Source organism: Balaenoptera ricei, chromosome X, assembly GCF_028023285.1.
Source record: "Balaenoptera ricei isolate mBalRic1 chromosome X, mBalRic1.hap2, whole genome shotgun sequence".
In the NCBI taxonomy this organism is placed as follows: domain Eukaryota; kingdom Metazoa; phylum Chordata; class Mammalia; order Artiodactyla; family Balaenopteridae; genus Balaenoptera; species Balaenoptera ricei.
Genome location: NC_082660.1, coordinates 38669334 through 38692750, shown reverse-complemented (window position 1 = coordinate 38692750; position 23417 = coordinate 38669334). Strand labels below are relative to the sequence as shown.

Here is a 23417-nt window from a genome sequence, read left to right as displayed (position 1 = left end):
TTTATATTTCAGCTTTTAGAAATAATACAAATAGCTTAGCTATAAATTTCATCTTCAGAATTGAGTACTTGTAGACCTAAGAAGCAGTATAGCAGAGTGTTTAGAGCATAGGTACTGGGACCAGACTGCCTGGGTTCAAATCCTTGCTCTGCAGTTCATTAGTTCTGTGAATGAGTTACTTAACTGCTCTCTGCCTCAGATTCCCACATGTGTAAAATGAGTATCATCTACCTCTTAGGGTTGTTGTTAGGGTTAAATGAGTCCACACATCTAAAATACATAGAGTCTGACTCAGAAAATGTTAGGTGATGGTTATTGCTGTTATTAGACATGTCAAAGGCAAATAATCTTCTCATCTGTGTATTATATTATGAAGACTAATAATATTATTTTCTATAGCCAGAGATCTTGATGATATTATTTGTCTAACTAGCTATAATATGATCTTTAGTGTCCTCTAGTGGAAGAAAATTAGATGTGCTCTTTTCATAAACCTACTTCTTTTGGAATTATGTGATCATTTAACCTAGTAAAATTACTCCTAAATAAATAACCAAAGGCAAGATCCATGTATATAAATGGACTTAAGAAATTGTTAAAATTTACATGGAACTTTAAATCTTAAGAATTCTTTCAAGAGAAGACTTTTTTGGCCATGTAATTTATAATATTAAATAATATAGTACATATACTCTACAGTGACATAGAAATGTTAGACATACATTACTTTTATTTTAAGCCAGTGTACTCAGTAGTGGGAGTACCTTGAAGTTTTTCATTTTAAGTTGTGGTAATACAATATACAGAATAACGTTAGCACCCAGTTATCTGCACATAGATGGCATTTTTTGGTCATTCTCTGAAAATGCTTTAGTCAGTATGTATATGCTACCTGGAGTAGAGTGTCTCAAATTTTGTAGAGGAGCATGTGACGGCTCCTTTACTGTCCCATTTCTTTTTTTAAAAAAATTTTTTTTAATTAATTAATTAATTTATTTATGGCTGTGTTGGGCCTTCGTTTCTGTGCGAGGGCTTTCTCTAGTTGTGGCAAGCGGGGGCCACTCTTCATCGCGGTGCGCGGGCCTCTCACTATCGTGGCCTCTCTTGTTGCGGAGCACAGGCTCCAGACGCGCAGGCTCAGTAATTGTGGCTCACAGGCCCAATTGCTCCGCGGCATGTGGGATCTTCCCAGACCAGGGCTCGAACCCGTGTTCCCTGCATTGGCAGGCAGACTCTCAACCACTGCGCCACCAGGGAAGCCCTGTCCCATTTCTTAACACTCTCTGATTCAGTGATATATATGTGTGTGTGTGTGTGTGTGTGTGTGTGTGTATATATATATATATATATATATATATATATATATATATATATATATATGAGACAGAAGACGTAATAGACGTTGGCTGAGTGAGTTCTGTGTGCTTGGTGCTGCCTTCCATCAGGGTTGGCAAGAATATAAATCACCAGCAGTAGTACAGTTTGGGAAATGCTGAAATACTGAGGTGTGTATAGGGGCTGTTGTAAGATCACAGAGGGGTATGCCTACCTCAGCTGGGGAGACTGTTGAGGAGAACTTTGAGGCAAAGTGTGAACAGAATTTTGATGAATGAGTTGGTGTTTTTCAGCAGAGAAGGAAGCATACAGAGTATCAAACAGAGGGAGCAGCATTTTCAAGAGCACAGAGAGCATGGGGGAGGGGGCGGGTGGAGTGGGTGTTGCGGTAGCTGCAGGTAGTTCAGGATGGGGGTCAGGGAGGATTATGGGAGAAGTTAGAAAGGAATGTAATATGTGTGACAGCCTCTCCCCAAAAAAGGAAAAGAAAAAAGTAAACCTAAATTACTTGACTAAGAAGCAGGAGAACTAGGTTCCTTTCTCAATTATGTTGCTAAATAGCTCTGTGGACCCCAGTTAAGTTGTTTGACTTAAAATCATTTTTAGAAGGCTTTCCAAGTGGAGCTGAGGGATTATAACATCTTGGTATATAGAATGGAGAGCAATGAAGTTTTTGGAGTAATATGGTAATACCTGTTTTATTTTATTTTATTTTTTAATAAATTTATTTTTAAAATTTATTATTTTTGGCTGTGTTGGGTCTTTGTTGCTGCGCACAGGCTTTCTCTAGTTGCGGCAAGTGGGGACTATCTACTCTTCGTTGCGATGAGCAGGCTTCTCATTGCAGTGGCTTCTCTTGTTGCGGAACAGGGACTCTAGGCACACGGGCTTCAGTAGTTATGGCACGCGGGCTCAGTAGTTGTGGCTCACGGGCTCTAGAGCTCAGGCTCAGTAGTTGTGGCGCATGGACTTAGTTGCTCCGCGGCACGTGGGATCTTCCCGGACCAGGGCTCGAACCCATGTCCCCTGCATTGGCAGGCGGATTCTTAACTACTGTGCCACTAGGGAAGTCTGATAATAACTGTTTTAGAATAAAACTATGATGACAGTTTAATGAGTAGAATGAAAAGAAAGAACTGGAGGTAAAGAAACCCATTAGAAGATCTTTGCTGTGATCCAGACAAGAATCCATGAGGGCTGAAGCTAGGCTAAGTGCAGGAAGGGGCAAATTGTTTTGACAGGTGTTGCAGAAATAGAATGGGCAGGTTTGGGCAGCTGCATATAGGAAGTGGGGGAGAAGTAGTAGCTGGTGTGAGGATGACTCCGGGAGTTGTCTAGAAGAATAATGATGCTAGTAGTCAGTAGGTCACACACATGCAGCTATGTGGGTTCTGTTTTACTTTTGTTTTAACCAGTGTCATTATTAGACACTTCAACTATACCTACTTTTTACTTTTTTCCCCCCAAATAATTCTTTGGTCAACTTCAGATTCAGTTCCTTATGAGCTATATTACATGGTTTCCAAAAAAACTGTAGATGAAAAATTTCAAAGTAAAAGTAGGTTTAGAACTATGCAGTAGTGTGGTTTAGTAATTGGATGCTAACGTTGCCAACTTCTTGGCATCAAACTTGGTTTGATTGCCATTTGGTAAAGGTAGGAAAGAATTATTTCCACCAAAAATGGTCAAAGGGAAAGGAAACAAAACTTACTGTGCACATGCTCTGTGTCATGCACCATGGCAAGCACTTTCACATACTTTATTAATCATCCAGGGCTAACTACAACCAGTATGGGAGCTATTCTCTTACTTTTTCCATTTTATAGATGAGGAAACTGATGTTTTAGAGTTATAACAGCTACTAAGTGATGGAGATAACATTTAAAGACAGGCCTTTTGACTACAGATCTGTTGCTCTGTTATATCATAACTACCTCCGGACAGAAGAGTGTTAGCATTTGAAAGGATAAGTGCTAGATCTGTGGAAATAGGTGACCAACCATCCCGGTTTGCCTGGGACTGAGGGCAGGTTCTTGGGACACAGAACTTTCAGTGCTACAACTGGAAAGTCCTGGGCAAACTAGGATGTGTTGGTACTCTTTCTGGAAAAGTCACTTACATGAAATAAACCATTATCTAGAATGACCTGAATAAGGAATTGTTTGTATTTGTTTCCCAAAATACTGAGACATGAATTAGGCCTTTTGTTACTAAGTGACAAATGATTAAGTGAAGAGGGATTAAGGCCCTACCTGACTTCCTTCTCTTGTTTTCACCGGCTCTGCCTTGCTGGGATTGCACTAAACTGTATGTGGATCAGATGCTAGAGGCCTCTGTTGCTATCTCAATTTTTAAGGAAACGTTTGTTTTACCCATTCCAAGTCTGATGAAATGGCAAAAGAGCTATTGAGAAAAACATCAAGAAAAAGGTAGATTGATTGTAAATGTACATTCTTTAAAGAGTAAGGAAATACATATTCTGGCATTCAACCTACAACAAATAGGGAAACCCCTTAGCATAAATATAAAGTATATTTATTTTATGTGTGTAAACATTATACTCCAATAAGTAAACAATTTATACTGTTTTGATATCAAGATGGGAAACAGGAAATTGGGCCACATGGAATGTCCCCAAGAGGATGTTCTGTAATTTTTCAAAAAAAGAAGAAAAGCACACTTTGTGATAGTTTCATGCGTTTCACAGAGCTAGGTTTGGGGAAGAAGCTAAAATAATATGAGGGATTTACTTACTTTTTTATCTAAGTAATGGTTATCCTCAAATTGTGCCCATTATATGGGTGTACAAGGAGGCACTAGCTTCTATGGCTTTCCAGTCTCAACAGTGCTCTTGTGGCCTCCATGAGATGGGTTAGATGATTACCTGTCATGATCTTGATCCTTGGACATCAGTTTCTAGATCAGTCCCTTGGGCTTTTCCTTCTCTTAAATTTTACCACAAAATCTTTATCTCTATCACTGTAACAGATTTAGAAAATGGTTTCTGGCCAAATAAGTTAAAAATTGCTGATCTAGAGAGCTTCCACTTTTTCAGATACTTAAGTATGCTACTTCCTGGTTTTGTAGAAAAGATTAAATGAAGATAGTTTATTCTAAGGGTAAAGCAGTGTATTATTTACTTAAAATTTTATTAAAACAAGGAGAAATATGGCCTTTTCAGAATTCCCCATGTTTCCTTAGTCCAGAGTTTCACTGTGTACAGAAAGCATCCTTTCCTCTTTGCCACTTTCAACTACTATCAGTGATTCTACTACTATTCTTTGAAGCTGCTTGATTAGTTTTTTTAAATTAAGATTACAAGGAAACGATTTAAAGGTACACATACCCCTTAGCCATTTGCAGCTATCCATATAAATCTGGATTTGGGCAGTAGACCAACAAAATAAAATATAGAAATAATTTTGGCAGTTGAGGTCATGAGTCTTCAGGGTTATGCGTTATCCCGAATTTCAAGTTGTTATTTATCAAAACTATTAGCTAGTTGTTTTTTTTTTTTAATTTATTTATTAATTGATTGATTTTTTTTGGGGTGTGTTGGGTCTTCGTTTCTGTGCGAGGGCTTTCTCTAGTTGTGGCGAGCGGGGGCCACTCTTCATCGCGGTGCGCGGGCCTCTCACTATCGCGGCCTCTCTTGTTGCGGAGCACGGGCTCCAGACGCGCAGGCTCAGTAGTTGTGGCTCACGGGCCTAGTTGCTCCGTGGCATGTGGGATCTTCCCGGACCAGGGCTCGAACCCGTGTCCCCTGCATCGGCAGGCAGATTCTCAACCACTGCGCCACCAGGGAAGCCCTAGCTAGTTGTTTTTATTGATCCTTTTCAAAATAAGTGTCATACATTTGTACTTAGTTTTTACTATAAATCTGGTTTTTTTCCTATTATGAGATTTGTTTACAGAAGGATTCTACTGCTGGATGCAGGAAACTCATATTATTAAACAAAATTTTTTTATGATACTTATTTCACTATGCCATAGAGAATTTTGGCCTCAGTCATTCTTTTATTTATATATTAAACACTATAAATTGCTTTCTGGGGAGAATTTTGGACCTGCTGGCAGTATTTCCTTGGCAGGCCCCATTCTGCGGAAAGGAAGTGTGGGAGGAAGTGGGTAGTAAGGAAGCCTGTCCTACCACATATCCTTGCTGAACTCCTCAGTTGGAAATAAATAAAAATAGAAGGTAAATACAGGTATCCCCTGCTTTGTTGAAAGTTCACGTCACACCACTTTGCTTTTACAAAAGACCTACATTAGTACCTGGTTGCACTACTGAAAAAAAATCTGAAGAGAATTTTTCCTTTTATGAAAAAAGATAATTGCTTCTTCACTTCATGTAATTTTGGCATATAGAAGGTTTCATAGAAACACTCTACTTTCGGGTAGTGGGGGAAACCTGTGCAGATAACATATTTAGGAAAGTGTAAAATATAAGATATGTGAATAACATTTTTTTAGTTAGACATATTAGTTGAATTCCTATCTTACTGCAATAACTTTTTTCTTTTTTAAACTTTATTGAATAAAAATTTATTTAAGTGTACAGTCCAAAGACTTTTAATATATATACAGTGAGGTTTTTTTAATTAAAAAATAATTTTTTAATACAGCAGGTTCTTATTAGTTATCCATTTTATACATATTAGTGTTTATATGTCAATCCCAATCTCCCAATTCATTCCACCACCACCACCCCTCCCCCGCCACTTACCCCCCTTGGTGTCCATACGTTTGTTCTCTACATCTGTGTCTCAATTTCTGCCCTGCAAACCGGTTCATCTGTACCATTTTTCTAGGTGCTACATATATGCATTAAAATGCAATATTTGTTTTTCTCTTTCTGACTTACTTCACTCTGTATGACAGTCTCTAGATCCATCCACGTCTCAACAAATGACCCAATTTCGTTCCTTTTTATGGCTGAGTAATATTCCATTGTATATATGTACCACTTCTTCTTGATCCATTCGTCTGTCGATGGGCATTCAGGTTGCTTCCATGACCTGGCTATTGTAAATAGTGCTGCAATGAACATTGGGGTGCATATGTCTTTTTGAATTATGGTTTTCTCTGGGTATATGCCCAGTAGTGGAATTGCTGGGTCATATGGTAATTCTATTTTTAGTTTTTTAAGGAACCTCCATACTGTTCTCCATAGTGGCTGTATCCATTTACATTCCCACCAACAGTGCAAGAGGGTTCCCTTTTCTCCACACCCTCTCCAGCATTTGTTGTTTGTAGATTTTCTGATGATGCCCATTCTAACTAGTGTGAGGTGATATCTCATTGTAGTTTTGATTTGCATTTCTCTAATAATTAGTGATGTTGAGCAGCTTTTCATGTGCTTCTTGGCCGTCTGTATGTCTTCTTTGGAGAAATGTCTATTTAGGTCTTCTGCCCATTTTTTGATTGGGTTGTTTGTTTTTTTAATATTGAGCTGCATGAGCTGTTTATATATTTTGGAGATTAATCCTTTGTTGATTCATTTGCAAATATTCCCTCCCATTCTGAGGGTTGTCTTTTCGTCTTGTTTGTAGTTTCCTTTGCTTTGCAAAAGCTGTTAAGTTTCATTAGGTCCCATTTGTTTATTTTTGTTTTTATTTCCATTACTCTAGGACGTGGATCAAAAAAGATCTTGCTGTGGTTTATGTCAAAGAGTGTTTTTCCTATGTTTTCCTCTAAGAGTTTTACAGTGTCCAGTCTTACATTTAGGCCTCTAATCCATTTTGAGTTTATTTTTGTGTGTGGTGTTAAGGAGTGTTCTAATTTCATTCTTTTACATGTAGCTGTCCAGTTTTCCCAGCACCACGTACTGAAGAGACTATCTTTTCTCCATTGTATATCCTTGCCTCCTTTGTCATAGATTAGTTGACCATAGGTGCGTGGGTTTATCTCTGGGCTTTCTGTCCTGTTCCATTGATCTATATTTCTGTTTTTGTGCCAGTACCATACTGTCTTGATGACTGTAGCTTTGTAGTATAGTCTGAAGTCAGGGAGTCTGATTCCTCCAGCTCCGTTTTTTTCCCTCAAGGCTGCTTTGGCTATTCGGGGTCTTTTGTGTCTCCATATAAATTTTAAGATTTTTTGTTCTAGTTCTGTAAAAAATGCCATTGATAATTTGATAGGGATTTCATTGAATCTGTAGATTGCTTTGGGTAGTATAGTCATTTTCACGATATTGATTCTTCCAATCCAAGAACATGGTATATCTCTCCGTCTGTTTGTGTCATCTTTGATTTCTTTCATCAGTGGCTTATAGTTTTCTGCATACAGGTCTTTTGTCTCCCTAGGTAGGCTTATTCCTAGGTATTTTATTCTGTTTGTTGCAGTGGTTAATGAGAGTGTTTCCTTAATCTCTCTTTCAGATTTTTCATCATTAGTGTATAAGAATGCAAGAGATTTCTGTGCATTAATTTTGTATCCTGCAACTCTACCAAATTCATTGATGAGCTCTAGTATTCTGATGGCATCTTTAGGATTCTCTATGTATAGTATCATGTCATCTGCAAACAGTGACAGTTTTACTTCTTCTCTTCCAATTTGTATTCCTTTTATTTCTTTTTCTTCTCTGATTGCCGTGGCTGGGACTTCCAAAACTATGCTGAATAATAGTGGTGACAGTGGACATCCTTGTCTTGTTCCTGATCTTAGAGGAAATGCTTTCAGTTTTTCACCATTGAGAATGATGTTTGCTGTGGGTTTGCCATATATGGCCTTTATTATGTTGAGGTAGGTTCCCTCTGTGCCCACTTTATGAAGAGTTTTTATCATAAATGGGTGTTGAATTTTGTTGAAAACTTTTTCTGCATCTATTGAGATGATCATTTGGTTTTTATTCTTCAGTTTGTTAATATGGTGTATCACATTGATTGATTTGCGTATATTGAAGAATCCTTGCATCCCTGGGATAACTCCCACTTGATAATGGTGTATGATCCTTTTAATGTGTTGTTGGATTTTGTTTGCTAGTATTTTTTTTAAATTTTATTTATTTATTTATTTATTTACTTATGGCTGTGTTGGGTCTTCGTTTCTGTGCGAGGGCTTTCTCTAGTTGCGGCAAGTGGGGGCCACTCTTCATCGCGGTGCCCGGGCCTCTCACTATCGCAGCCTCTCTTGTTGCGGAGCACTGGCTCCAGACGTGCAGGCTCAGCAACTGTGGCTCACGGGCCTAGTCGCTCCGCGGCATGTGGGATTTTCCCAGACCAGGGCTCGAACCCGTGTCCCCTGCATTGGCAGGCAGATTCTCAACCACTGCACCACCAGGGAAGCCCTGTTTGCTAGTATTTTGTTGAGGATTTTTGCATCTGTATTCATCAGTCATATTGGTCTGTAATTTTCTTTTTTTGTAGTATCTTTGTCTGGTTTTGGTGTCAGGGTGATGGTGACCTCACAGAATGAGTTTGGGAGTGTTCCTTCCTCTACAATTTTTTGGAAGAGTTTGAGAAGGACGGGTGTTAGCTCTTCTCTAAATAATAGAATTCACCTGTGAAGCCATCTGGTCCTGGCCTTTTGTTTGTTGGAAGATTTTAAATCACAGTTTCAATTTCATTACTTGTGATTGGTGTGTTCATATTTTCTCTTTCTTCCTGGTTCAGTCTTGGAAGTTTATACCTTTCAAGACTTTGTCCATTTCTTCCAGGTTGTCCATTTTATTGGCATAGATTTGCTTGTAGTAGTCTCTTAGGATGCTTTGTATTTCTGTGGTGTCTGTTGTAACTTCTCCTTTTTCATTTCTAATTTTACTGATTTGACTCCTCTCACTCTTTTTCTAGATGAGTCTGGCTAAAGGTTTATCTATTTTATTTATCTTCTCAAAGAACCAGCTTTTAGTTTTATTGATGTTTGCTCTTGTTTTCTTTGTTTCTATTTCATTTATTTCTGCTCTGATCTTTATGATTTCTCTCCTTCTGCTAACTTTGGGTTTTGTTTGTTCTTCTTTCTCCAGTTCCTTTAGGTGTAAGGTTAGATTGTTTATTTGAGATTTTTCTTGTTTCCTGAGGTAGGCTTGTATGGCTATAAACTTCCCTCTTAGAACTGCTTTTGCTGCATCCCATAGGTTTTGGGTTGTCATGTTTTCATTGTCATTTGTCTCTAGGTATTTTTTGATTTCCCCTTTGATTTCTTCAGTGATCTCTTGGTTATTTAGTAATATATTGTGTAGCCTCCATGTGTTTCTGTTTTTTACGGTTTTTCCCCTGTAATTCATTTTTAATCTCATAGTATTGTGGTCAGAAAAGATGCTTGATACAATTTCAATTTTCTTAAATTTACTGAGGCTTGATTTGTGACCCATGGTGTGATCTGTCCTGGAGAATATTCCCTGCGCACTTGAGAAGAAAGTGTAATCTGCTGTTTTTGGATAGAATGTCCTATAAATATCAGTTAAATCTCTCTGGTCTATTGTGTCATTTAAGGTTTGTGTTTCCTTATTAATTTTCTTTTTGGATGATCTGTCCATTGGTGTAAGTGAGGTGTTAAAGTCCCCCACTATTACTGTGTTACTGTCGTTTTCCTCTTTTATAGCTGTTAGCAGTTGCCTTATGTATTGAGGTATTCCTATGTTTGGTGCATATATATTTATAATTGTTATATCTTCTTCTTTGATTGATCCCTTGCTCATTACGTAGTGTCCTTCCTTGTGTCTTGTAACATTCTTTATTTTAAAGTCTATTTTATCTGATATGAGTATTGCTATTCTAGCTTTCTTTTGATTTCCATTTGCATGGAATATCTTTTTCCATCCCCTCACTTTCAGTCTGTATGTGTCCCTAGGTCTGAAGTGGGTCTCTTGTAGACAGCATATATATGGGTCTTGTTTTTGTATCCATTCAGTGAGCCTTTGTCTTTTGGTTGGAGCATTTAATCCATTCACGTTTAAGGTAATTATCGATATGTACGTTCCTATGACCATTTTCTTTATTGTAATGGGTTTAATTTTATACGTCCTTTTCTTCTCTTGTGTTTCCCACTTAGAGAAGTTCCTTTAGCATTTATTGTAGAGCTGGTTTGGTGGTGCTGAATTCTCTTAGCTTTTGCTTGTCTGTAAAGCTTTTGATTTCTCCATCGAATCTGAATCAGATCCTTGCTGGGGAGAGTAATCTTGGTTGTAGGTTCTTCCCTTTTATCACTTTAAATATGTCATGCCACTCCCTTCTGGCTTGTAGAGTTTCTGCTGAGAAATCATCTGTTGACCTTATGGGAGTTCCCTTGTATGTTATTTGTTGTTTTTCCCTTGTTGCTTTCAATAATTTTTCTATGTCTTTAATTTTTGTCAGTTTGATTACTATGTGTCTCGGTGTGTTTTTCCTTGGGTTTACCCTGCCTGGGACTCTCTGCGCTTCCTGGACTTGGGTGGCTGTTTCCTTTCCCATGTTAGGGAAGTTTTTGACTATAATCTCTTGAAATATTTTCTCGGGTCCTTTCTCTCTCTCTTCTCCTTCTGGGACCCCTATAATGCAAATGTTGTTGTGTTTAATGTTGTCCCAGAGGTCTCTTAGGCTGTCTTCATTTCTTTTCATTCTTTTTCTTTATTGTGTTCCGCAGCAGTGAATTCCACCATTCTGTCTTCAGGTTACTTATCTGTTCTTCTGCCTCAGTTATTCTGCTATTGATTCCTTCTAGTGTATTTGTCATTTCAGTTATTGTATTGTTCATCTCTGTTTGTTTGTTCTTTAATTCTTCTAAATGTTTGTTCTTTAATTCTTCTAGGTCTTTGTTAAACATTTCTTGCATCTTCTCAATCTTTGCCTCCATTCTTTTTCTGAGGTCCTGGATCATCTTCACTATCATTATTCTGAATTGTTTTTCTGGAAGGTTGCCTATCTCCATTTCATTTAGTTGTTTTTTGGGGGGGGGGTTATCGTGTTCCTTCATCTGGTACAAAGCCCTCTGCCTTTTCATCTTGTCTCTCTTTCTGTGAATGTGCCACAGTGAGTTTAAATATATACCTTCTATCATCCCACAAAGTTCCTTCAGCTCCGAACATATACTTTTTTTTTAAGACTTTAATATTGAAAAGTAATTGAGGTATAAACTGATATATCTCCAATTTTCTTTTTTAAAGTTAGGAGTACCATTTTGAAATAGTTGTCTGGGTTTTATAAGAGTAAAATGCCCCCATCTTTCTCCCTTTTTGTAAAACTCTTTTGGTTTACATTTCCCAAAATGAACAGCAACCCAGGAATTGTACCTTCTAGAGGTGTTTAGAACATTGTATTTCTACTTTTATCATGTGCAAAATATGATGTTAATAATGGTCCTTCATATATTTGAGAAAAACTCTAATGCTGGAACTTTATGTGGTTTGGATTTCAGTCATCTCTGCCTTTTTCCTTTATCCATGTAATTAACATCTTTCTATTTTTATTAGTTGAGTTCAGAACAGATTCTCACCAAATTCATGGTTGAGTAACTCCTTGAATAGATGACTCAGAGTTATATCTTGTAAGAGACAAATAATCTGGTTTTATTTTAACCTAATGTTGGCTCTTATGTAAGATAGTTTTGAAGCACATGTTCTTATTTCAGGACATTTTAACACCTCAGAAGATAAATATTATAAAGATCATTGAATTGGTCACCTGTAATCTTTATTAATATCTAATTAATAAGCTAAATGTATTATAGTACTTCAATATTGATTAAGAATGACCTGGAGTTGTTTTAAATGTAAGTCCCTAGGAAATAAATGACACTTTAGATAATTATTTACCAAACTCATCCTAATGAAGAGTGAGAAGGAAGACAAGTAGTCCTTACAGCAGTTGGCTTTATTATAATTTCCTGCTGATAGTTGTTGACAGTACATCAAATATAGTGTTGAATTTAGTTTAAATTTGGTATTCAACTGGGCAGGCTGCTTTAATAAATTTATTACACTTATGAGAACTGTAAATTCTTTGGGAAATATATTACCAAAACCCCATTAATTTGTAAATGCTTAATGTAGTCAAGATTGATTTGTAACTAATATATTTGCCTATTTAAGAACAATTTACATCAGTCAAACATCCTCAATTAATGGTATGCTCCTTCTTTTCTTTATCCACCTGACAGATGAGATTTTAGGCCATAAGATTGTATTAAATGGACAAGAATTCAAAGAAATTAGAAGCTGCTTGGATTTCTGTTTGTATATGAAAAAAGATAATAAAATGTGCTAGTAAAATGTGTAAAAGATCAAAGAAATAATGACTTTCCCATTAATCCAGATTGGTGTGGTGCCCTGTGTGGGCCTCTGGTCATCCACTAGTTGAGAAGGTCAACTTTCTTGATTTATAGGAAGATGGCCTCATTAAAGCCAACCTGACCTGTATTATTGCCAAAGGCAGCTGGGATCTTTAGTCTTCAAACTGGTTGTTAGATAAAGGTTGAGCTCAGCAGCAGAATTTGACTTGGCTGCTATAATCCTTCCAAGGTTCTGCTTGGATCCCTTTCTTAAAATATCACATGGTCATTAATTTCAGCACACCAAGGAAAAAATGTTGAATCAATAATGACTTTCATTTAGCTATTTTGTTATTAATATTGATTCAGATGAACACGTTAATACTTGTCCTAATTATTTTATGACTAGATTGGAACATTCTTTATGTGCATTTGGAGCCTGGGTCAGCTCTTAGTGCATTTTAACTATTGAGTTTCTAACAGAAAGTGGAAGTTCTTTGGAAACAAGTGAGAATACGTATATGTTTATTAGTAAAAAAAATCAGTGTCTAATTTCTGATTATCACTGGTGACAGTGCAACTGAAATATGCTGGTTCTGTAGCAGTCTTGATAGCTTGTCACCCAAGTCAGTGTTACCACATTAACACTGTTATATGGTTGGATCTTAAGGGCACATATAAAAACTATAGCCCCAGGAGCCATTGTGGTATCATGTAGAGAGCACTGGACTTCAGTTATTAGCTCTGCTTCCTCTACTTACTACTTGTGTGATCTCAACTGCTTATGTATCTCACTGAACCCAGGGCCTCAGTTTCTTCCTTTGTAAAGTGAAACTAGATATACTTACAGGGTTATTATAATTATTTTAAATGAGGACTTACAGAGGGACACTTAAAATCCCAGATATTGTGCTGCATAGTCTAAGGTCATTCAATAAATTTTGAAGGGTCCAGAGGGCTGCTATACAGTGGATGTTGACTACCCTTTTTGTGTTTGGTAGATTAAGCAAGATAAAACGATTAAAAACTACCAAACAAGTAAAGGATTTAGATTAACAATAGTGAAGAAATTCCAGATTTAGTTATTAAGTGATGGATTTGGGTTATTAAAAGCTGTAGAGTTTACTTCTATGGAAGTGCTTTTTAAAAACACATCTGTTTGGAAATAGACTTACAGACATAGAAAACAAACTTATGGTTACCAGAGGGGGTAACAGCGGGTACGGGGGGAAGAGATAAATTAGGAGTTTGGGATTAACATGTACACACTACTATATATAAAATAGATAAATAACAAGGACCTACTGTTTAGCACAGGGAACTATATTCAATATCTTCTAATAACCTATAATGGAAAAGAATCTGAAAGAGAATATATATATGTATATATTTATAACTGAATCACTTTTGCTGTACACCTGAGACTAACACAACACTGTAAATTAACTATACTTCACTTTTTTAAAAAATGGTTTAAAAAATCTGTTTAGATTCTTTTTGGAATGACTGAATGACTTTACAGATAGTTGTATAAGAAACACAGAAGAACTCACAATTAAGAGGATAATAATTAAAGCAAGTCAATTTATCCAGAGCTGCACCATTCTAATTTGGTAGCCAGTAGCCACATGTGGCTACTGAGCACTTGAAATACAACTGCTCCCAACTGAGATGTGCTATAAGTATAAAACACACTGGAGCTCAAAGACTTAGTACAAAAAGAGAATGTAACATATTTCATTAATGCTTTTTAATGTGACTATATGTTGAAATAATAATACTTTGGATATATTGGATTGCATAAAATATGTTAAAATAAATTTCACCTGTTTCTTTTTACTTTCTAATGTGGCTACTGAAAAAATTTTAATTGTATATGTGGTTTGCATTATATTTCTGTTGGATGATGCTGAACTAAATCCTTACTGAATGATTCTGTGAAAGCTGACTCTTAAATTTGACCTTTAAAGCTCAGATATTAAGGATGAGATTGTTGCTCCAATGCTAAGAATGTCAGAAAGCATTCCTTTCCTCAGTCACATTTGTAAATACCCAACTTATTTTTGACCCCATGGTCAAATTAGCTTGCTACAGAATCGTGGCACTCTGAAAGTGGCATCTGACTTTTAAAAGGTAGCATGAAAAATTCTCCTATTCCAAGAACAACTAATAGTAAAATGAATAATAAATACTTTTCAGGAAAATTCTTTTTAAAACAGACCGTCTGAAACAGCTTTCCTAACTCTCCCTCATTTGAGGGGCAGACTGAAGGGTAGACCCTGGAGGACATAGTTGTTCTACTGTTGTTGGACAGCTCGAACTTCTTAGGAAACTGGTAGGAGTAGTAGTTCTCATGCCATATAGTGTGTTGATTCAACTGAAGTGTGTTTCTCCAATTTTGATCAGAAGATCAAATATTACTTTCCATATTACTAGTGCCCCTTTTAAAAGAAAATAAATTGATGAAATATAGGCACATAGTTAAATATAGGGGCACTAAACATAGAAGTAGATTATTTTGTAAATCTTTAAAAATTTCCCTGCAAAATTACAAAATGAAAAAGTACAAGGAAGAGTGGAGGAGTTACCAGTCACTATAGATAAAGTAGAACTTCAAAACAGCCATGGTAACTGTGGGTCAGGTGACTCATAGGAATGTTCTGAGCTAGTATCTATAAGCAGCCGGATAATCACAATTTCAAATCATATTATTATATTATCACCTACTTTCGAATTCCTTCCTAGTCTGCTTCATGAGATGATTTGTAGGAAAATACGTTTTTAGTTTGCTATATCAGCAAGAAGTTAATAGCAGTTAATACATACATTTTTAATTCACATTCACATCTAAAACAAACATTTTGAGCTTAACATTCTTGGAATCTATAGTTTGAATGCATATATGGTGCATTCATGTTTTGTAAACTGTGATTTTCTATTTGTGCTATTTAATACACCCATATAATTGATACTTGAATTATGGAAAATGGTGCCACAGCTATCCTAGATGTAGGCCATCTTTTGCATCATTGCCCTTATAAGTTCAAATACATTTTTATGTTGTTAGTTTTGTGCTATTCAATCAGTGTTCAGATTTTAGTCCCTGAAATGTCAGATCTGGTGATATTTAAATTGTTTTAATCTTTGAAGGCAGGGTCCCCAGCAATCCTTCCTTCATTTTGAGCGTGGGTAAAATGATAAGAGACTAGACCAGGAGCATGTTCAGCTATATACCAAGTAGACATGTGCGTGTCAAAGAGAGGGATCTTTAGAACATCCGTTTCTACTTATGATTTTTCAGTATGACAAATGTGGCACATGACAAATGGTGAATATGCGGGTTGAAACACACTGTAGCTACATGAAAGGGGCAAAATTTAAAATAAACTGAAAAGAGAAGAAAAGACCAGTTTTCGTTGTGGCAAACACTAAATCTCTATTTACTTCTTGACTCCAGTGTCAGAGCACTGAATTAAAATCAGGCATTTAGCAGAATAGGAAGGAATGGAAAGAGAGAAACTAAGGTGAAAACAGAAGATATGAAAAGGGTGACTTCCAGTAAAACGAGAAGCTGGAGATAAACATTAAAATGAGTACTAAAACTCCTAAGCTTTTCATAGAATCAGAAGGCAGAACAATCTTAAAGGGAGAGAAAAAACTGTGCAGGCATCTGAGTTATGTCGTCTGGCTTTTCAGCCTGGTCCTCCAGCGCACTTGTCAAAAGCCTTCCCCATAGTTATGACTTCCCAGCGCAAAAGCCACACCTATTCACACCTCTCCTCTCCTGGAGGTGGAGACCATGTTTCATGCGTCTCTCATTTCTTCCTTCACAATGAACACTGAGCCACCTTAACCCCCTCAGCCCCACAGTGCTGCACTCAACACAGTCCTTTCACATCCATTCTCTCATTTGAATCTTGCCGCTGCCCTCTGAAGTTGTAGACTGTGTAGGTCCTGCATGACCTATCACGTCCCCCATTTCATTTGCCATAAGGAAGGCATTTTGTAGAGGTTAGCAGTCAGCTGGCAAGTAGTAGTGACAGGGGCTGGACTGGCACCAAGTTTTCCGACTCCAGATCCTATGGGATTTTCATCACTGCCACTTACAAACACACAGTGTTCCCTTTGAAACAACTGCAAAAACAGACAAACAAATCAAACCTTCTTTGACCCTGCTATTCCTTTCTTATTACCAGGATCATGTCTAAACACACCATGGCATCGTGGAAGGACTGACTTTGGAGTTAGACAGGCCAGGGCTCAAAACCTACCCCTTGTAATAGCTATGTGATCTTGAACAAGTTTCAAAGTCTCAGTTTCCTCATCTGTAAAATACCTACCTCACAGGCTTGTTGGGACATTAAATGACAATGACCATATTAAGTACTTAGACCAGTGAGAGATACAATAAATCTAAATTTATTATATAATTGTTGTCTGCATCCTGACTTTGAACCTGACCTCTCCACAGAATTTGATCTTAGAACATTTATGGTCTTTTCTGGTTGAATCTTACAGCCTTTTCTCAGCCTTCTCCAACTACTTATGCCTTAATTCTCCTTATTTCCTTGACTTTCTTAATATTGTATTATTGATTCTTCCTTTTCTGGTGGCTTCTCTTTTGTCATATTTACTGACTTCTTTTCCTCACCTATACCTTGTGTAAATTTTCTAAGGTTCCTTCTGCAGCCATTGCTCTTGTTGACAAGACTAAGTTGGATTAGCAAATCAGAGAGGAGATAATGTTATCTCTTCTGCTTTGTGCAATATATCCTTAACCTTCCTTCTTTACCTGTCTCCCTTCTACTTCCAAATATAAAAATGTCTCATTGGATTTTATTCATTGTCGAGCAGGTAAAACTCCAGCACTGTTAACACAGGAAGGCTTTAATTATCTCGTTCCATGTAGACATGGCAAGTGATACCTATGCCTAAACTATTTTTGTGTGATGGTGATGATGATGATGATGATAATGGTGATGAGCATGACAATGAGGATATTAACACTTTTATTTTCCAAATAGTATTGTGTAACCTACACAGTAGTCTTACCTACATTATCTGAATTTGTTCTTGAAAATAACACTGTGGGTAGTGTCCTGAATTATCCAGCACATTTTATAGATGATGTAAAAAAAATTCCGACTTTGACGTTGGGAGTAGTGCCTTTTCTGTTTAACCATACTATTTTTTTGCCCCCTATTCCATGTAACTTCCCTGATGTGTGTCTGTAAATGCTAGATTTTAGGCTAAAGAATAAACATCATATTCTTAGGCAATTTAGGGAAAATTAAGAAAAAGAAGTAAAATTCAAGACAGCAAATTGAGTTACTTATTAGCTGATCAAGAAAGAGTTATAAATTTTGAAACCTGTTTACAAGAGTTTGAGGAAAGTATTTGTGCTATTTACATTTCTTATTAATAAGAGCTGACTCTGTAATGTATATAGATTTAAGCTGGCAAGAGATACGAACAAGTTATATTGTCAAAGATTTTAAAGGGCAAAAAGTTAAGCTTAGCTTGAATGGGGGATTTCATCTCTATAGTTAGAGAAGTCTTCATGTTACCATAGATCACATCCATTCATTCATCATTCACTCTGATTGTCTTTTGATCCTACCTAACAAAATGTTATGTGTTTGTTTTGCAGATCTAAAGCGGGAAGCCAGTATCTGTCATATGCTGAAACATCCCCACATTGTAGAGTTATTGGAGACATATAGCTCAGATGGAATGCTTTACATGGTTTTTGAATTGTGAGTGTACATTCTCTTTTCCCAAGGGGCTGAAGTGTTTTTTTGTTTGTTTGTTTTAGGGTTAAAGTTTTAAGCAGTGTTGATCTTAGATAATGCTGATGCTTTTCTCTTAAAATTTAAAAATACTTGTGAACTCATCTGTTTAGAAAGACCTAAAGTAAAAAGAATAAAAGGAATATCTCATCTTAAGGTTCCCAATGGCTAAGGAAGCAAAAGTTGGGCATATTCAGTTACCCTCACAGTTTTGGTCTACTTCAGAGAAGAGGAAATAGAGTTCAGAGGAATAGGAGGTCCCAAAATATAAAATTCTAACTACAGGAGTCTTAGTGAAAAGGATTGGGATGGGAGTAGAGGCCTCCATGTAGCCAGCCTCTCTAGCAACTAAAAACAAGTGATAACAGACTTAACTTCCTCTTTTGATATAATCACCATATTGGCATATGAAGGAAATTCTGTAGACAACCATATATCTTGATTTTAGTAAGCCACTCGACATGTTTCTCACAAAATTTTTGTCAATAAGGTAGAGGAATGTGAGCTAAGGATAGTATAATTGGGTAGTTTCATAGCTGGTTGGATGATTGTGTCCAAAGAGATTGTATAAAGCCTTATGGGATGGCATACTATTCTGTTCAAAATTGTAATCAGTGACTTTGATTAGGGTCTCTCACAAGGTGGTAATCAAGGCGTTGGCCAGGGCTGAAGTCATTTTAAGGCTCCGCTGGGGATGGATCTGCTTCCAAGCTCACTCACATGGTTGTTGGAAGCACACTATCAGACTGAGGGCCTTAGTTCCTCATGTGCTGTTGGCCCAAGACCTCCCTAGGTTCCTTGTCACTGGGCTTCTCTGTAGAGCAGCTCCATGGCAGCTGGCTTCATCAGGGCCAGCAAGCAAGAGCACAAGAGTAGGAACAAGACAGAAGTCAGTCTTGTAACCTAATCTCTGAAATCACACACCATCACTTCTGCCATATTCTGTTAGTTAGAAATAAGTCACTAGATCCAGTCCACACACAAGGGGAAGGGATTACACAAGGATGTGAAGACCTGGAGGTGGTGATCACTGGGAGCCTTGTTAGAAGCTGCCCCCTACAGAGGGCTAGCTTAATACATTGAATATCTAGACCAAATTTTAAAATATTTTACAAGTTTGTAGCAAAGGAGCTGAAACAAAGAAGGTGAAATTTAAGACCAGTTAATGTAAACTCATTCATTCACATATATAAGTGCAAGATCACTATGAACTTAATTGTAACTGCTTATGTGAAAAAGATGTAAACAATTTAGTTAGTTGTTGCAACAGCTTTAAAAGCCTTGAATGGAACCTTCAGATACCTTAATTAGAAGTGTATGGTATTCAGAACCAAGCCATAGGCCCAGTGTGTTGTGTATTGCTCATTCTCCCTGGAGTGTTCCTAATAAGCAGGACACTGGCATGCTTCCAGAAGGGGATAGCCAGAGTGGGAAAGAGCCTAGAAATTCTGTCATAGAGTCACGACCTTCAAAATCTTTGTCAGCAATCCTGCTAAAAGATGTTTGAAAACTGTGTACCTCTACAAATATCTTTCAGTTGATATATACAAACTTTTATTGTAAGGATGTAATTTTTAGTGTTTTGTATATTTTTAAAAATATATTTTCTTCAAAAATCTCGAGCTGTACCTTTATCTCATTCAATTTATGGAAAATGTCTGCTATGTGACCTAAATTGCAAAGCTAGTCATCATTGTCAAACTAGTCAGCCAAATCAGACTTGCTTTCTGTCAGAAAAAAATCTGACTTCATTTTTCAAATAAAATTAAAGTGTTAATAGACATCACTGTGACAATCATCTTACTATTGATTTCTAATTCTAAACTAGATAAGGTTTTGCCGTGAATATATTGTCTGCATGAAATAAGGTGGCTCTTCGCTTCCTTCTCAAAGCTGTTTTGCTCTCACAGATGGCTCCCTCCCTCAGTAGCTTTGCATTCCCCCATTGTCTTCTTGAAACTAGGCAGGCTTTTCAGGATGGGTGAGTGGTTTGTCTTTTGAGATGGGTTCCTTTGAGTGGAGATACAGAAGAGAACTCAGCAGACCACAGACTTGTTTTCAGACAGACCAAATTATGGCAAATGTAGATATGGCTTAAATGCCTTAAAAATATCCTAATACACGTATCCCCTGGAAGGGCTTTGAGTACTCCCAGAGATACCCAAGTCCCACTTTGAAGACCACGTGGCATGGAAGAGCTATTGAAAAGTTGGGGAGACTTTAGTTACCCAAGAATCTATTGGTTTTCTTTTACTGCTATAAGAGTCCCCAGATCAGAAGCCCATGGCAGATCATAATGGATGTCTTTAGTTCTTTGAAATATCGTCAAGTGTAAGAGGATTATGTGTTTATTCAGTGTAGGGTGAGGAGCTGTAACTAGAATCAACAGGTGGCAGGTATGAATGAAGTGGCTGTCCACGAATGTAGCGGCTGTCTCACAGAGTCTGCTGTTCCTCACTAGAAATGCTCAAGCTAAAGCTGGATCCATCCAAAGGTCCTGGAGAAAAGGTTTTAATTTTGGACTAGAGAGAGCCTCTAACGTCCCTTCCAATTTTACGATGTTATAATTATTTTCATTTTATTCTTTATTCAAGAAATCTGTTTCTGTCCATATTTTTATTCACTGAGAAAACTAAAAACCAGATTTTGCCATATACTATAAAGTAATGAGCACAGAAAGCCAAATTTAAAAATTTACCTAAATTTCACATTTGCTGTCTGTTTCAAAGGGGTCTAAGTGACAGTATAGTAGAGAGAAGATGATCCTTGGTGTCATAAAACTTGGATTAGTATCCCACCTCTGTCACTTTTACTAATTATGTGACTTTGGCCATAATCTCTTAACTTTAAAATCTTTATAAGATTATGAAAACAAGATGAGAGAACTGTGTGAATTCACCTTATAAGGTGGTGACTTGCTCTACAGTGATAACGTATTGTTTCCAGTGGATTTAACAGCTTAGTTTTAGTTTCTCAGTGTTGAATTATATGGGATTTTTTATATAGCTAATTTTGTATGATTCAGTTGTGATTGGAATAATTCATTGATGGCTATATATGGAGAATAAGACCTCATTAAAGTTGCATATTTACCAGCCCCCTAATCTCACTGTTAACCCAAATCACTAGAACATGGCTTCCTAGTTTTTAACCTTTTATTTTGGAAATTTTCAAATAAAAGAAAATAGTATAATGAACTTCAGTGTACCTGTCACTGAGCTTCAATAGTTATCAATACTTTGCCATTCTTGTTCTATCTATCCTTTACTGTTGTCTTTTTTTTTTCTTGGCAATTTCTAAAGCAATATTTCACCTATAAATACTCCTGTTTGTATTTATAAGGACTCTGTGTGTGTGTGTGTGTGTGTGTGTGTGTGTGTGTATAAAATACTATTGTTATATCTAGTAAAATCAACAATAACTCCTTAGTGTCATGTCATAGTCAGTTAATGTTGCTTCCCCTGATTGAACATGAATTTTTTTTAAATTAATTTATTAATTAATTTATTTATTTTTGGCTGTGTTGGGTCTTCGTTTCTGTGCGAGGGCTTTCTCTAGTTGAGGCAGGCGGGGCCACTCTTCATCGCGGTGCGCGGGCCTCTCACTATTGTGGCCGCTCCTGTTGCGGAGCACAGGCTCCAGACGCGCAGGCTCAGTAGTTGTGGCTCACGGGCCTAGTTGCTCCGCGGCATGTGGGATCTTCCCAGACCAGGGCTCAAACCCGTGTCCCCTGCATTGGCAGGCAGATTCTCAACCACTGCGCCACCAGGGAAGCCCAAACATGAATTTTTAAAGGACCTATTTCTCAATTTAGAATTGTTTTATTAGCTCTAGGAATCTGGAAGTAGATTATAAATTCACAGTTAAAATAGTTATTTCTCAAAAGGGCTAGAAACAATATAGAAATATAAAATTGTTCTTTTGTATCATCCTTTTTTGTAAATTTACCTTGACAGTTGTCCTTGCCCTGTTTTTTGCATTCCCTTTGATTTCCTCAGTTTAAAACAAATGAACAAACCCAAACCATACATTACTGTAAGATTTAAAGTCCTGTAGATCAAAGAGCAAAGCAGTAAGTTTGTGCATGTCTCCACCTACTGGCTAGGTAAGAGATTGCTTACATAGCTACAGTGTAGACAAGGCTACACCAGAATTTTTCTGGAAATAGATCTAATGACCCCTGGTATTCAGGGTCTCATTGCTCAGGTTATGGGTTATCTGGATCCTTTCCACAGTTTTCCGACATGACACCAATACAGAGTAGACAGGAAATGGAAAGCAAATGAGATAAGGTCAGTTGACTTTGCTATTTGTTGGCTGCTTGGAAATAGCTCTGATAATTTTGATGGAGAAAAGGCTAGACCAAACAATATATTTGGGTTATCAGTGAGTTTCTTATTATGGTATCCATATCTTTCTTTGCCACAGACTATCTATAACCAACTCTCCCTTTTCTTCCCTAAACTGAAGTCATGAAATTATATGGCTCAATCTTGTTGTTTATCATGTTAGCAAATCCTTAGAACTAGTTGATACAAATGATTTATAAGTTTAAAGCATACTCAAATACAGAGACAGAACCAAAATTTTAGCACTGGAAAAGATTAGAGCAGTAGATTTCAAAATTTAGCATTGGAAAATCCTGAGTAGAGCTCGTTAAACCAGCATGTACCCAGGCCCCACCCCCTAGATATTCAATTTCAACAAATGTGGGTCCTGAAGTGAGAGGTCAAGAGATGATTGACCTTTAAAGTAGGGGTAATACTATTTCGAGACTATGTTGTCATTTTTCCCAACACACTCAGTAGTTTGTTACAAATCTGCATGTGTTTATACTATATCTATTGCTTTGGGATTATACTTAAATTAGGACTTGTCTGTAGCACTTTGCTGTTATTTTGAAAAATAAACATTTAAAATGTAGGTTCAATTTTAAAGACAGGGCTGTGTCATGTCACACACACACACACACACACACCCGCACCCCACCAGAAATTAAATGTTTATTTCTAAGTCACACATCAAGGCTTATGTTTAGTAGTGTCTGATACTTGAATTAAGCTGTAAATCCTAAATTGGCTGGCCAAGAAATTTTAATTACCTTATTAT

At 37.0% G+C, this 23417-nt stretch overlaps 1 protein-coding gene across 9 annotated transcripts in view; it reads left to right on the top strand.

The window, feature by feature from the left end:
* CASK (calcium/calmodulin dependent serine protein kinase) overlaps window positions 1-23417 on the top strand; it is a 392163-nt gene that overhangs the window by 142047 nt on the left and 226699 nt on the right. For all 9 annotated transcript variants that reach the window (XM_059909976.1, XM_059909981.1, XM_059909979.1 and 6 more), the window contains exon 3: window positions 18170-18275. In XM_059909976.1, the coding sequence (XP_059765959.1) occupies window positions 18170-18275 (106 nt within the window). The remainder of the gene's footprint in view (window positions 1-18169; window positions 18276-23417) is intronic.